General features: G+C 27.9%; 1 protein-coding gene across 1 annotated transcript; it reads right to left on the bottom strand.

The window, feature by feature from the left end:
• Positions 1 to 538: 538 nt before the first annotated feature.
• LOC105678817 (uncharacterized) lies at positions 539 to 17,144 on the bottom strand. The gene is made up of 18 exons (XM_067350821.1): positions 17,015 to 17,144; positions 16,412 to 16,619; positions 14,861 to 15,846; positions 14,454 to 14,763; positions 13,756 to 14,349; positions 13,192 to 13,578; positions 12,992 to 13,120; positions 10,680 to 10,877; positions 9,117 to 10,099; positions 8,705 to 9,023; positions 8,007 to 8,600; positions 7,365 to 7,829; positions 6,870 to 7,046; positions 4,964 to 5,158; positions 2,787 to 3,769; positions 2,375 to 2,693; positions 1,674 to 2,270; positions 539 to 1,497 (listed from the first exon to the last, which is right to left on the bottom strand). Exons 2-18 carry the CDS (start codon positions 16,589 to 16,591, stop codon positions 1,213 to 1,215), a joined length of 7,701 nt encoding a protein of 2,566 aa, XP_067206922.1. The 5' UTR covers positions 16,592 to 16,619; positions 17,015 to 17,144; the 3' UTR covers positions 539 to 1,212.
• Positions 17,145 to 17,732: the final 588 nt, after the last annotated feature.

The following is a 17,732-nucleotide window of genomic DNA, read 5'->3' on the forward strand; positions in this document are numbered from 1 at the left end:
TAATTGGCAATCATTAATATTGTAAAGTATAAATTATTTTTCACAATGAATCTACTCAGCTCATAAATATGTAAAAAATTTTATTTGTAATTATTTAGATTTAAATACTTACAATTTGCGCTAAACGTGACAGATACATACATATATTAAGCATATAATAAAAATTCGTCTTCTTGTAAATCACGTTATTTCTTTAAAAATTTTAATATCTTGCAAAGTATAACATTTCTTTTACTTTGCCAAATCTTAATTTATATTATCAAATTGTTCTTATTTTTTGAGCATTGCAACTATTAATATAAACACAAATTATTATCTGAATTTGTTTTTTGTGTCTGCAGGTAGTACTGCAAATATAAATTTATAACACGTTTAAATTCATTGTATTATCAATTTTAACTCATTTTGCATTATTGTATAATTAATTGTAAGACGATGCAATAAAGTACTTTTTTCCTGCACACATCGTTTCTACCAACAAAAAATCCAATTTTTCAACCGCTGTATTCGCCGTTGATATAAAAAATAACTCAACATCTCAAATTTTATCTTGTTATTTAACAAGATAATATTTTATTTAAAATCTGATTATAATATTAAAATTTAAATTTACTGCGATTTGTGCTCAGCTGAAAATCATGCTTCAATGATTTTTCAACTCATTCCAGAACCAAGCATCTTCCCATCTGATGTAAGTGTTCGAATATATGTACGTCTTCAGCTCTGAATCTAAGCTTTTGTCAGTGGGTTCTATATTACCGTACGGGATTAATATCATGTCTGATTACTTCTTGTCAAACGTTTGACTAAACGCAACACGAAATTCTGTCTTTCTCCAGATGTTCTTCAAGAAGCTTGGCGACAGCACCATTTTCATTTGTCGGGACAATTCTAGAGATTTTACAATGTTTACCAATTGTCCATTCGCTTGTTAACCAATCTCTATAAGGAAAGAAACAGCTTGAATGACGTCGAGCCATTCTCCAGTGCGCGCACTAACACATTCATCACGAAATCATGATAATCCTGCGAGTAGCTTATAAACGCGTCGTATAATTTCTCGTTGTCTGATTCATCTTCTACATCTGCGTCTATTAAAAATCCATGAGTAAATAGCCTTTTTTTAAAATGCAGTTAATACATATAACAGAATGTGCCAAAGATTAATTCCGAAAAAGTAGAAATAAACTAGTAAATGTGCTCTGTATACAATTATTCTCCATTATTCTTCACATAATGAACAATCGGACAAAAATCGGTCAATTTCTTTGTCATCATGTTTAATATAAGTTTATTCTTGCCATAACACGTCACATTATGCAGATCAGCTATAATTTTGGATTTCGTGATAAGGAAATCTAAGAAATCTGTAGTATTGCAGTCGCATATCAATGGATTTCCACGTAACGTCAATAAAGTTAAATTCGTGGCGTTTCTCAAGAAATTTAACACATCGGAAGATATTGTTGATATATTATTATTATGTATCTCCAAGGCCTGAAACAAAGTTTGTTTTAAAATTTTATCGTAAAATGCAGCTCATTATTTTTTTATTACATTATTACCCTACAAGATAAAATAGATAAAAAATCAAATTTAATTTGTTTTTACGTTTTATAAAATATTTTTTTCAAAATTGTGTTTTTTACATAAAATACAATAAGTTTAAATACCTTTAATGTTTTCGACAATCCATCCAAGGAAATCTCGGAAATGTTATTGTGAGATAAGATAAGTTTGCTCACTACTCCATAACTCAAGTTTGTCAAATTTGGCATTTGTGTTAATTGGTTATTGGAGAGATTGAGTTCGACTTGCCAGGAATCGGGCGGCTTTATCATGAAGCTTGGCACAATAGTCAAATTTTTGCGAAAGCAATCAATCATAAACGTTTCTTCCTCCTGCTTCACAAAGCAGTTACACTTATCGGGACACATCACAATATCTATATGATCTCCTAAACATGACTTGTCAAGTTGCAAATTTATAACACGCACGTCTTTCAATTGGAATGGAGTGTAACAATTTAAATTTTCTGAATCTATACGAATATGTCTTTTGACGCTAGGATGCATTTTGCCTTCGATATAGCGCAGAAAGTCATACAAGTCGCAATCGCAATGCAAAGGATTATGTCCAATCAATATCGCTATGTTGTTGAACCGACCATTATTGATCAAGTCTTCGACATCGTCTAAACTGATGTATAGTATTTTATTATAAGTTAAATCCACTTCGATTCTTTTTGATGCAAACTGTAAATCGCGGATCTAAAATGAACAAAAAAAATCATAAAATATTATCGACATCATGAATAAGCATTTTGAATAATGACACATTTGTTATTGTTATCGATACTTTTAAATATACTTACAGAAAAACCGGATATATAGTTATTATTGAGATCCAGTTTCTTAAGGTGTAAATGAATAGAAATCCAGTCGTCGCATATTGTTGAAATATTATTGTGACTTAAATATAATTCTTCTAATAAACGACAATGAACAAAAAATGAATGTACTTTTTGTTCATCCATATGAATACTTGTAGTGGGCTGTAACGTTAGAGAGTTGTTTGAAAAATTAGCAATCCTTAATCTGCTTAAAGAATTGAAACTTGTATCAGAAATAACTGATAAGGAATTATCTGCCATGTTCAATTTTTCCAACTTGATTAAATTTTGGAAAAGCTGACTGAAAGATTAAAACAATTTTTCTATTAACAAAAATGTAAGAAATATAAACATTGATGATGTTGATATATTAATTAAAGTAATAGAAACGTACTTGTTAATGGAACGAATACAATTTTTTGATAAATTTAATTTTCTTAAGTTTCTGAGATCCGAAAATATATAATTATGTAGTTCTTTAAGTGCATTGGAGTCTAAATTCAATTCTTTCAGCTTTTTTAAATCCCGGAATATGAGTTTGGGTAAAAAACCAAGATCATTTCCACTTAGACTGAGAGTAGTCAGTGAGGAACATCCCCACAAAAGATCTTCCGGCAAAAAACTTAATCCATTTTTTTCCAGGTTCAATATCTTCAATTTTGTTAAATTTTGAAAATATTCATTTGGTAAGTCGATCAATTTCTTCTTATTGAAGGATAAGTCAAAACTTTGCAGATTTGTATTGTTTTGTAGCAGGTATCTTGGCAAAATTGTAAAACTGTTTTTAGATAAACTAAGTGTTTCGAGATTTTTTAGCTTCGCAAATGTGTCTTCCGGCAAGCTGACCAAGTTATTCGAGGTAAGGTACAAAGACTTAAGATTGATAAGTTTGTCGAAAATTCCCGATTCAAGCTCAGTTAAGTTATTTTTTTCTAAAGAAAGGAATGTTAAATTACGACATTTGTCGAATGAGCCTGGTGTTATCGATATTAATTCATTATCTCTTAAGTCTATCTCATGCAATTGGGGAGGATAATGAAAAGGAAAGGTTGTTTGTAAATTACTGTCGCGCATAATTAGTTTCTTTAGATTAGTTAGATCCTCCAGCAGATATTTGTCCATCATAACTATATAGTTATACGATAAATCCAATAAATATAAATTCTCGAAGTCCTTCAAATGCAGTTTTTTGAAGGACAAAGATTTTTTCGAATGAAAATGTAAATATTTCACATCAGTAGTTCCTAACATATCTGTAATTGTTTTTAAACTGTTGTTTTCTGGTAAATCACACGTAAAAAAATACACTTGATTTGTTTCGTATTTTGTAAAATTGTACGTATGTAGGTCTGACCACTTGAAGTTAGAGCAGTAAACCTGTATGAGAAAAAATTAATTTGATTTAATTAAGTTTTGGATACAATTTATTTAATAATTATTCTAATTTTAATAATTATTTAATCTTTATCATATTTTAATTAATCTTAGATTACAAATTTTTTAATCGCAAAAACTTAACAAAATAATTTTAAAAGATTTTATTTTTTTTAACAAATTTATTAACTTAACAAGCTTCACGAAGTAAGTGTAAAAAAATTCTCAAACAGAAATAAAGTATTCTTACAACACTTTTTTCATTAGTAAAAAAAATAGAAAATAGTTACTTTTTTTTATTGCTGCTGTATATATTTTAAGTTTACGCTTTTATAAAAATAAAAATTTAATGTAAATAAGAAATTTTATTAAATATAAAACCAAAATCAAAAAAAGCGTAAAGGGCCACTATTTAAGTTCTTCCTGCAAAAGTTACTGTATTCACGTTTGAAATTGTTTACAAATGTTCTGCCAAAACCGTCTATCTAGAATAAACAAGATGGAAGAGTGAATAACTATTCAAACTTATCAGTCAAAAGTTAAAATGTTAATTTAATTTTATTAATATTTTGTTAATGTTTTATTAACATTGTAACTTTTGACTGATAAGTTTTAATTGTTATTCACTCTTTCATCTTGTTCCTTCTGGATAAACGGTTTTGTTTGTAACATGTCTGTATCACAATTTTAACAATACATTTTAATCATCCGAACAATATTTCTGCAAAATGGATTAAAATATATAATCCACTTCTTTGTATTTTTATAATTATTGCGTGCGATTCTTTCGTCAATATTGTACACTGAAAAAGGCCTGATGTCAGGCAAAAACGTTTGAAAATAATTTCAAATGAGAATACAATAACTTTCGCACGAAGAATTTGCATTATGGTTCTTTGCGATTCTTATGATTTTTAGTTGATTTTGTTAATTACCTGAGCCTTTTACATTATTTACTTTAAAACAAATGTAATAAAATATTTAAAATCACCATTCTTTGATATTTGAGTAGTAATATGTTTCTTGATTTTACAAATTTGTTTATCTTATATTTAAATTTATCATTTATTAAATTTTATGTAAATTTAGATTTTAGGTATAGTATTGACTGTATGTATTAAGAAGCGCACAAATTTTGCAAGTATATACATGTAAAAATACAGAACACTTGTGACTTAAAAAGACCCATATACATACCCTCATAAATTGGCCTGGACTAATTTGAATTTTAATAGAAGAATCGTTCATTTTACAATTTATTTCGACCAGTTTATTTGATGTGCATTTGCATGTCTCATTGTTTGGGCAATTAGCAGCAAATATACTACCCACGACAATAAATAAAATCGTGTAATATATTTCGTGACGAGTGTACATTTTACAAGATGTTCTTTAAAATGCGTCTTAAACGTCTTAAATAAAAAAAACTAATGTTTATTACATTATAATATTAACTTATTTTGCTTTTAACTTTTTTTTTAAATCATAAATGTAAGTTAAACATAATACGATAAAAATCAGAGTATTGTAGATTAAATTAATGTAACTTTTTATCTCTGCAAAATAACTAATATAGAATTGGTTTTGCAAAATTAAAGTTTATTGATATCAAAATTGAATTTGGCAATCACTACAATCGTAGCGATAAGCTCGAGACATACATATATATGTATATCGAACCAGTTTAAAGATATGAATAATTTCAAATTGTTCTGAATATTATTCAAACTCAAAGATTCTTAAGTGTCATAAAGATTTTGAAAAGATTATATATATTATCTTACAATTAGATTATATGTGTTATAAATGTAAATTTTTACCTGATTTATTTGTGATTAATATTTGTGAAAGAGATTTGCTAATTTCTTTCGTGTGCGCTGTTTCCGTTGTAACGTTTACTCTGATACTGAGATGTTATCGAAGTAAAAGGTGATTTGGTATGTTTGAATATAAACGAAAGTGTAGAGGAAGCTTATAGGGTACATGGGTATAATATATAAACATACATACATACATACACACACTCATATATAAACATATACATATATTTTACGGTACATCTCGCGACCTCTATTTCCTAATTTCCGAAAATTAAGACTATACAAGGTGGTTCATAAATAAATTTTTGCTGTTGTATATTTTTGATACAAATTTATATACTAAAAAAATTAAAAAATTGATTATAAACGTTTAAATATGCACAGTGTATACTTATTAAATATTTTTTCAAACTTTTAAAAATACACAAACGTGAAAACATATATATAATAGATATACTGTGTATTTCAAAGTTAATTTTCTATTAAAAAAGGATTCCAAATTACTTTCGTGAAGAACTCGAAAACATTATTTTGTTACAATTTATACGGCATAGATCGCAAATAAAACTTAAATCGAGAATAGTTTTTTATAAATCAATCGTTGCAATTTTGCTTAAACATATTGTTTTTACACTGTAGATGTGAAATAGAAATATTTTCTTTATATTATTATTTTCTTTATTATATTATTACATTATTATTTTTATGCTTTTTGTAATTGGCAATCATTGATATTGTAAAATATAAATTATTTCTCACAATGAATCTACTCACACAGTTCATAGATATGTAAAAAATTTTATTTGTAATTATTTAGATTTAAAAACTTACAATTTGCGCTAAACGTGACATATACATACATATATTAAGCATGTCATAAAAATTCGTCTTCTTGTAAATTACGTTACTTTTTTAAAAATTTTAATATTTTGCAAAGTATAACATTTCTTTTACTTTGCTAAATCTTAATTTATATTATTAAATTGTTCTTATTTTTTGAGCATTGCAACTATTAATATAAACACAAATTATTATCTCAATTTGTTTTTCGTGTTTGCAGGTAATACTGCAAATATAAATTTATAACATGTTTAAATTCATTGTGTTATCAATTTTAACTCATTTTGCATTATTGTATAATTAAATGTAAGACGATGCAATAAAGTACTTCTTTCCTGCGCACATCGTTTCTACTAACAAAAAATCCAATTTTTCAATCGCTGTATTTCGCCGTTGATATAATAGAAAATAACTCAACATCTCAAACTTTATCTCGTTATTTAACAAGATAATATTTTATTTGAAATCTGATTATAATATAAAAATTTAAATTTACGGTGATTTGTGCCCAACTGAAAATCATGCTTCAATGATTTTTTCAACTCATTCCAGAACCAAGCATCTCCCCATCTGATGTATGTGTTCGAATTTATGTACGTCTTCAGTTCTGAATCTAAGCGCTAGTCAGTGGGTTCTATATCACCGTACAGGATTAATATAATGTCTGATTGCTTCTTGTCAAACGCTTGACTAAGCGCAACACAAAATTCTGTTTTTCACCAGATGTTCTCCAAGAAGCTTGGCGACAGCACCATTATCATCCGTTGGGACAATTTTAGAAATTTTACAATGTTTACCATTGTCCATTCGCTTGTTAACCAGTCTGTATAAGGAAGGCACAGCTTGAATGACGTCGAGCCGTTCTCCAGTGCGCGCACTAACTCGTTCATCACGAAATCATGATCACCCTGTGAGTAGCTTATAAACGCGTCGTATCATTCTTCGTTGTCTGATTCATCTTCTTCAACTGCGTCTATTATGGACTCATGTTTAAATAACCATTTTTTAAGCTGCAGTCGATACATGTAATAAAATAGTCCAGATGTGCCGATGATTAATCCCGTAAAAATAAATATAAACCAGTAAATGTGTTTTCTGTACGATTGTTCTTCATTATGCTCAACTTCAAGCACTTCATTCTTCTTCCCAAAATCAAGAATCGGACAAAGATCGGTCAATGTCAAGTTTGATATAAGTTTATTCTTGCCGGAACACGTCACATTTTGCAAATCAGCTATAATTTTGGATCTTAAGAGAATAAAATCTAAAAAATCCTTAGTATTGCAGTCGCATATCCATGGATTTCCACTTAACGTCAATAGAGTTAAATTCGTGGCGCTGAACAAGAAATTTAATACATCGAAAGATATAGTCGATATATTATTGTTATGCAGCTCCAAGGTCTGAAATAAAGTTTGATTTTAAAATTTTGTCGTAAAATGCAGCTCAATATTTTTTTTATTACGCTATTACTCTACAAGATAAGTTTGAAAAAAATCAGATTTAATTTGTTTTTACGTTCCATGAGATATTTTTTTCAAAATTGTGTCTTCTACATAAAATACAATAAATTTAAGTACCTCTAATGTTTTCGACAATCCATCCAAGGAAATCTTGGAAATGTTATTGTGAGATAAGATAAGTTTGCTCACTACTCCATAATTCAAGTTTGTCAATTTTGGCATTTGTGTTAATTTGTTATTGGAGAGATTGAGTTCGACTTGCCAGGAATCGGGCGGCTTTATCATGAATCTTGGCACAAAAATCAAATTTTTGCGAAAGCAATCAATCATGAACGTTTTTTCTTCCTGCTTCACAAAGCAGTTGCACCTAGTAGGGCACATCACTATATCTGTATTGTTTGCTATACAGAACTCAGATTGCAAATTTATAACACGCACGTCTTTCAATCGAAATGGAGTGTGACAAGTTAAATTTTCTGAATCTATACGAATATATCTTTTGACGTTAGGATGCATTTTGCCTTCGATATAGCGCAGAAAATCATACAATTCGCAATCGCAATGCAAAGGATTATGTCCAATCAATATCACTATGCTGTTTAACCAACCATTATTGATCACGTCTTCAACATTTTCTAAACTGATGTATCGTATTTTATTATAAGTCAAATCTACTTCGATTCTTTTTGATGCAAACTGTAAATCGTAGATCTAAAATGAACAAAAAGGGTAATTAAATATTATCGATATCATAAATAAGCATTTTGAATAATGACACATTTGTTAGTTTTATCAATGCTTTTAAATATACTTACAGATAAACTGGATATATAGTTATTATTGAGATCCAGTTTCCTAAGGCGTGAATGAATAGAAATCCAGTCGTCGAATATTTGCGAAATATCATTGTGGCTTAAATATAATTCTTCTAATAAACGACAATAAACAAAAGGTGAATGTATTACGTGTTCATCCATATGAATACTTGTAGTGGGGTGTAACGTTAGAGAGTTGTTTGAAAAATTAGCAATTTTTAATCTGCTTAAAGAATTGTAACTTTTATCAGAAATAACTGTTAAGGAATTATCTGCCATGTTCAATTCTTCCAACTTGATTAAATTTTGGAAAAGCTGACTAAAAGATTAAAAAAATTTTTCTATTAACAGAAATATAAGAAATATAAACATTGATGATGTTGATATATTAATTAAAGTAATAGAAACGTACTCGGTAATAGAACGAATATGATTTTTTGATAAATCTAATTTTATTAATTGTTTGAGATTCGAAAATATATAATCATGTAGGTCTTCAAATGCATTAGAGTCTAATTTTAATTCTGACAATTCTGTCAAATCCCGGAATATAAGTTTTGATAAAAAACCAAGATTATTTCCACTTAGACTGAGAGTAGTCAGTGAGTAACATCCCCACAAAAGATCTTCCGGCAAAAAGATTAATCCATTTTTTTCCAGCTTCAATATCTCCAATTTTGTTAAATTTTGAAAATATTCATTTGGTAAGTCGAACAATTTTCTCTTATTGAAGGATAAGTCAAAACTTTGCAGATTTGTATTGTTTTGTAGCAGATATCTTGGCAAAAATGTAAAACTGTTTTTAGATAAACTAAGTGTTTCGAGATTTTTTAGCTTCGCAAATATGTCTTCCGGCAAGCTGACCAAGTTATTCGAGGTAAGGTACAAAGACTTAAGATTGATGAGTTTGTCGAAGATTCCCGATTCAAGTTCAGTTAAGTTATTATTTGCTAAAGAAAGGAATGTTAAATTATGACATTTGTCGAATGAGCCTGGTGTTATTGATATTAATTTATTCTCTCCAAAGTCTATCTCACGCAATTGGGGAGGATAATGAAAAGGAAAGGTTGTTTGTAAATTACTGTCGCGCATAATTAGTTTCTTTAGATTAGTTAGATCCTCCAGCAGATATTTGTCCATTATAACTATATAGTTATACGATAAATCCAATAAATATAAATTCTCGAAGCCCTTCAAATGCAGTTTCTTAAAGAATAAATATTTATACGTATAAAAATGTAAAAGCTTCACATCAGTAGCTCCTAGCATGTCTGTAATCGTTTTTAAACTGTCGTTTTCTGGTAAATTACACGAAAAAAAATACACCTGGTTTGTTACGTATTTTGTAAAATTGTATGTATGTAAGTCTGACCACTTTAAGTTAGAGCAATAAACCTGTATGAGAAAACATGAACTTGATATAATTAATCGTCGATTACAATTCATTTAAACTTAATTTTAATAATTATTTAATTTTTGTCTTGATTTAATTATTCTTAGAATACAAATATTTTAGCCGCAAAGAATTAATCATACTATTTAAAAAAATTTTGTTTTTTTTAACAAAACTAATTGTTAACGAGCTTTACGGATAAGTGTGAAAAAATTCTCAAACAGAGATGGAATATTGTTATAACACTTTTTAGATTGCTGTATATATATTAAATTTACGTTTTTATGAAAATAATAATCTAAATTAAATAATAAAAAATTCTATTAAATATAAGAAAAATGTAACAAAACATTTAAAATCACCATTCTTTGATATTTAGTAGGAATTTGTTTCGTGATTTTACAAAAATTTGTTTATTTTATATTTAAATTTATCATTTATTAAATTTTATGTAAATTTAAGTTTTGGTAATAGTATTGACTGTGTGTATAAACGCTTAAATTTTTGCAAGTATATATATATAAAAATACAGAAGACCTGTGACACATATATATACTCTCTTAAAAAGACACATATACATACCCTCATAAATTGGCGTGGTATAATTTGAATGTTAATAGAAGAATCGTTTAATTTACATTGTACATCAAGCAAATAATCCCTAACTGATGTGCATTTGCATGTTTCATTGTTAGGACAATAATCAGCGGATACACTTCCCACGACAAGAAAGAAAATTGCGTAAATTTCGGGTCGAGTGAACATTTTACAAGATGTTCTTTAAAATGCACGTCTTAAACAAATAAACAAAAAATTATTATAGCATTATTATATTATTCTGCTTTTAACTTTTCTTCTTTTCAAATCATAAATATAAATTAAAAATAATACGATGAAAATCTGAGCATTCTGGATTAAATTAATGTGACAGTTTGTGTCTCTGCAAAATATTCGTATCTAATATAAAAATTGGTTGTGCAAAATTAAATTTTATTATACCAAAAATGAGTTTGGCAATCGTGACAATCGTAACAATAAGCTCGAGACATATATATATATATATATATATATGTATATTGAACCAGTTTAAAAATATGACAATAATTTCAAATTGTTCTCGATATTATTCAAACTCGAAAATTCTTAAACGTTATAAAGATTTTGGAGTATCTAAGATCATATCTATTATAAATGTAAATTTTTACCTGAATTTATTTGTGATTAATATTTTTGAAAGAGATGCAAATCTCTTTTGAGTACGCTGTTTCCGTTGTAACGTTCACTCTGATACTGAAATGTTATCGAAGTAAAAGGTGATCTGATATGTTTATATATAAACAAAATTGTAGAGAACGCTTATAGCGTACATGTGTATAATATATATACATACATACATATACACACACATATTAGTATGCATACATATATTACGGTACGTCTCGCTACCACTGTTTCCTAATTTACGAAATTTATTAACACTATACAAGGTGGTTCCTAAATAAATTTCTGCTGTTCTTTATTTTTGATACAAATTTATATATCAAAAAAATAAAAAAATTTATTATAGAGGCTCTAACATGTGTTCAGTGAATACTTATTAAATATTTTTCATACTTTTAAAAATACACAAACGTGAAAACATATATATACATAATAGATATATTGTGTATATCAAAGTTGATTTTCTATTCAAAAAGATTCAAAATTACTTTTATTAAGAACTGGAGAACAGTACTTTGTAGCAATTTATCCGGCATTGATCGTAAATAAAACGTGAAAAATAACTCTCTTTGAAACGATTGTTGCAAGTTTGTTTTAGCAGTATATACACGTAGAGTACATATTTCTTACGCCTTTGACAATAATTGGTATTGTACAATATAAATTATTGTTTTCAATAAATCTACTGAGTTCATATACAATATATAAATATGTATAAAATTTTATTTCCAATTATTTAGATTTTTAAATACTGTTTGCACTAAATGTTGCATACATATCTAACGCATATCAGAAAAATTTTTCTTTTTACTTCTATAAAACATGTTACGTGCCTAAAAATATTTATATATTGCAAAGTATAACCTCAGCGAGAAATTGATCTTCGAATTGATGTCGAATCGACATCGATGCAATATCGATGATTTCGACCTCAATTAGACATCCAATTGACGTCGATTAATAGGTCATTCTCGCTGGGACATTTCCTTACTCAAATTTAAGTTTGTTTTATAAAATTGTTCTTGTTTTATCAATATTGTAATTATTAAGAACTTGATAAAAACTTAATAAAAATTAGTACCTGAATTTCTTTTTTGTGTTTGCATGTAGTGCTACAAATATAAATTTGTAACATATTTGAATTTATTATATTTTTAATTTTAACTTAATGTGCATTATTGCATAATTAATTGTAAAACAATAAAATAAGACACATTTTTTTCTGTACAGCGCTTTTACTTCTATAAAAAATCCAGTTTATTTGTCACATTCGCAGTTGACGTAAAAATAATTTAATATCTCATCCTTATCTCGTTATTTAACCAAAGAAAATTTCATGAAAAATTTGATGAGCTTTATAATATACCGATACAGGTTTGCTGTGGTTTAAGCTGATTGTGAGTTTAAAATTATGCTGCAACGATTGTCTCAATTTATTCCAAAATCAAAAATCTCCATCGATGATAAAAATTTTTGAATTTATGTACGTTTTCAATTCTGAATCTAAGTGCTCGTCAGAGGGATCTATATAACCATATAGAATTAATGTCACGTTCAATTAATCCTGGTCCAACGCTTGATAAAGCGCAGCTCGAAATTCTGTTACTCCCCAAATGTTCTCCAAGAAGCTTGGCGACAGCACCATTACTGTTTATCTATTTGAGATAAATCACAGACTTAGCAATGTTCGTCGTTGTCGACTCGCCTTCTAACCAGTCTCTATAAGGAAAGCAATGTTTTAAAGGTGTCGAGCCGTTTTCTAGCTCGCGCACGAGCTCGTTCATCACGAAATCGTGATCATCCTATAAGTAACTTATAAACGCGTTATATAATTTCTTCTTGTCTGATTCATCTTTTCCATCTGCATCTATTATGGACCCATGTGTAAATAATTATTTTTAAGTTGATATTCATACTTGTAATAGAATAGTACAGATATGCTGATGCTTAATCCCGTAAAAATAAATATAAACCAGTAAATGTGCGCCGTATTCGATCGTTCTTTATTATTCTCCACATAATCCGCACAAAGATCGGTCTCCGTCATGTTTAATATGAGTTTATTTTTGCTATAACACGTCACATCATGCAGATCGGCTATAATTTTGGATCTCGTGATAATGAAATCTAAGAAATCTGTAGTATTGCATATCCATGGATTTCCACGTAACGTCAATAGGGTTAAATTCGTAGCGTTTCTCAAGAAATTTAACACATCGAAAGATATTGTTGATATATTATTGTTATGCAGCTCCAAGGTCTGAAATAAAGTTTAATTTTAAAATTTTGTCGTAAAATGCAGCTTAATATTTTTTTTATTACGCTATTACTCTACAAGATAAATTAAAAAAAAATCAAATTTAATTTGTTTTTACGTTCCATGAGATATTTTCTTCAAAATTGTGTCTTCTACATAAAATACAATAAATTTAAGTACCTCTAATGTTTTCGACAATCCATCCAAGGAAATCTCGGAAATGTTATTGTGAGATAAGATAAGTTTGCTCACTACTCCATAACTCAAGTTTGTCAAATTTGGCATTTGTGTTAATTGGTTATTGGAGAGATTGAGTTCGACTTGCCAGGAATCGGACGACTTTTTCATGAAGCTTGGCACAATAGTCAAATTTTTGCGAAAGCAATCAACCATGAACGTTTTTTCTTCCTGCTTCAGAAAGCAGTTGCACTCATCGGGACACATCACAATCTTTGTATTTATTGTTTTACATGACTCATGTAGCAAATTTATAACACGCACGTCTTCTAATGCGAATGGAGTGGAACAATTTAAATTTTCTGGATCTATATTAATATATCTTTTGACGTTAGGATGCATTTTGTCTTCGATATAGCGCAGATAGTCATACAAGTTGCGATCGCAATGCGAAGGATTATGTCCAATCAATATCACTATATTATTGAACCAATCATTATTGACAAAATTTTCGACATTTTTTGATGTGATGTATCGTATTTTATTATAAGTCAAATCCACTTTGACATTTTCCGATGCAAACTGTAAATTGTTGATCTAAAATAAACAAAAGGGATCATTAAATATTATCGCCATCATGAATAAGCATTTCGAATAATAACACATTTGTTATTCTTATCGATGTTTTTAGATATACTTACAGATAGATTAGATATAGAATTATTTTTCCGATCCAGTTTTTGAAGGAAAAGATTCAAAGTCCAATTGTCAAGTATTTGAAAAATAGAATTATGCCTTAATATCTCTAATATGTAACAAAAAGCAAAAGGTGAATGTATTCCGAATCTATTATAATAAGTGTATGTAATGGGGAGTAACGTAAGAGAGTTGTTTGAAAAATTAGCAATCTTTAAATTGTATAAAAAACTAAAACTTTTATCGGAAATAACTGTTAAGAAATTATCTGCCATATTCAATTCTTCCAACTCGATTAAACTTTGGAAAAGCTGACTGAAAAATTGAAAAGATTTTTTTAATAACAAAAATATAAAAAATATAAACATTGATGATGTTTATATATATATTAATTAAAGTAATAGAAACGTACTTGGTAATGGAACGAATACGATTTTTTGATAAATCTAATTTTCTTAATTTTCTGAGATCCGAAAATATATAATTATGTAGTTCTTCAAGTGCATTGGAGTGTAATTTCAATTCTCTCAGCTGTTTCAAATCCCGGAATATGAGTTTAGGTAAAAAACCAAGGTCATTTCCATTTAGTGTAAGAAACTTCAGCGAAAAACATCCCCACAAAAGATCTTCCGGCAAAAAGATAAGTCCATCTTTTTCCAGATCCAATACCGCCAATTGTGTTAAGTTACGAAAAAATCCATCTGGTAAAGTGTCCAATTTTTTTTTGTTGAAGGATAAGTAAAAAGTCATTAGATTTGTGTTGTTTTGTAGCAGGTATCTTGGTAAAGATGTAAAATTGTTTTCATCTAAACTAAGTACTGTGAGATATTTTAGCTCCCCAAATATGTCTTCTGGCAAGCTGACCAAGTTATTCGAGGTAAGATACAAAGACTTAAGATTGATGACTTTGTCCAAGATTCCCGATTCAAGCTCAGTTAAGTTATTTTTGTCTAAAATTAGCGATGTTAGATCACGAAATTTGTCGAATGCGCCTGGTTTTATCGATATTAACTTATTCTCTTCTAAGTTAATCTCTTGCAATTGAGGGGAAGAATGAAAAAGTAGAGAGGTTGTTTGCAAATTACTGTTGCACAAAACTAGTTTTACTAGATTAGATAGATCTTCCAGCAGATAATTGTCCATCATAACTATATAGTTATTTGACAAATCCAATAAATGTAAATTCTTGAAGTCCTTCAAATGCAGTTTCTTAAAGGACAAATATTTTTGCGAATGGAAATATAAATGCTCCACATCAGTAGCTCCTAGCATGTCTGTAATTGTTTTTATACTGTTGTTTTCTGGTAAATCACATGTGAAAAAATACATCTGGTTTGTTACGTATTTTGTGAAATTGTACATATGTAAGTCTGACCACTTTAAGTTAGAGCAATAAACCTGTATGAAGAAACATTAACTTTATTTAATTAATCATAGATTACAATTTATTTAATCCTAATCTTAATAATTATTTAATCTTTATCATAATTTAATTATTCTTAGAATATAAATTTTTTAACCGCAAAAAATTAGCAAAATTATTTTAAAAGATTTTACTTTCTTTAACAAAACTAATTGTTAACGAGCTTTACAAATGAGTGTGAAAAAATTCTCAAACAGAGATGGAATATTCTTATAACATTTTTTAGATTGCAGCTGTATATATTTTAAATTTACGCTTTCATGAAAATAATAATCTAAAGTAAATAATAAGAAATTTTATTAAATATAAGAAAAATATAACAAAACATTTAAAATCACCATTCTTTGATATTTGAGTAGAAATTTGTTTCTTGATTTCATAAATTTGTTTATTTTATATTTAAATTTCTTATTTATTAAATTTTATGTGGATTCAAGTTTTAGGAATAGTATTAATTGTATGTATAAGCGCATAAATTTTTGCAAGTATATACATATAAAATACAAAACTCCTGTGACTTAAAAAGACACATATACATACCCTCATAAATTGACCTGGACTAATTTGAATTTTAATAGAAGAATCGTTCATTTTACAATTTATTTCGACCAGTTCATTTGATGTGCATTTGCATGTCTCATTGTTTGGACAATTAGCAGCGAGTATACTACCCACGACAACAAATAAAATGGCGTAATATATTTCGTGACAAGTGAACATTTTGCAAAATGTTTTTTAAAATGCACGTCTTAAACAAACAAAAAAAATGTTTATTGCATTATTATAATTACTGAATCTGCTTTTAACTTTTCTTTTTTTTAAATCATAAATGTAAATTAAAAATAATACGATAAAAATCAGAATATTGTGGATTAAATCAATGTGATTCTTTATCTCTGCAAAATATATAATATAAAAATTGGTATTGCAAAATTAATTTCTATGATACCAAAAATAAGTTTGACAATCGCAACAATCGTTACGATAAGCTCAAGGCATACATATTTATGTATATCGAACCAATTTATAGATATGACAATAATTTCAAATTGTTCTGGATATTACTCAAACTCGAAAATTATTAAATATCATAAAGATTTTGAAGTATCTAAGATCATATCTATTATAAATGTGAATTTTTACCTGAATTTATTTGTGATTAATATTTGTGAAAGAGATGCAAATCTCTTTCGTGTGCGCTGTTTCCGTTGTATCGTTCACTGTGATACTGAGATGTTATCGAAGTAAAAGGTGATCTGATATGTTTGAATATAAACAAAAGTGTAGAGGAGACTTATAGAGTACATGTGTATGCATATAAACATACATACATACACACACTCATATATATACATATACATATATATAGATATTATGGTGCGTCGCGCGACCTCTGTTTTCTAATTTCCGAAATTTATTAACACTATACAAGATGGTTCATGAATTAATATCTGCTGTTCAATATTTTTTATATAAATTTATATACTAAAAAAATAAAAAATTTATTATAAAGGTTCTAATATGCTTAGTGTATACTTATTAGATATTTTTTTAAATTTTTAAAAATACACAAACGTAAAAACATATATATATATATATAATAAATATATTGTGTATATCAAAGCTGATTTTCTGTTCAAAAAAGATTCAAAATTACTTTTATGAAAAACTCGAGAACCGTATTTTGTAGCAATTTATCTGGCAAATTGTAAATAAAACGTGAAAAATAACTCTCTATGAAACGATTGTTGCAATTTTGTTTTAGTAGTATATACACGCGTAGTCCATATTTTACGCCTTTGGCAATAATTGGTATTGTACAACATAAATTATTTCTCTGAATAAATCTACTGAGTTCATA

The sequence above is a fragment of the Linepithema humile genome, chromosome 2 (genome assembly GCF_040581485.1).
Source record: "Linepithema humile isolate Giens D197 chromosome 2, Lhum_UNIL_v1.0, whole genome shotgun sequence".
NCBI lineage: Eukaryota > Metazoa > Arthropoda > Insecta > Hymenoptera > Formicidae > Linepithema > Linepithema humile.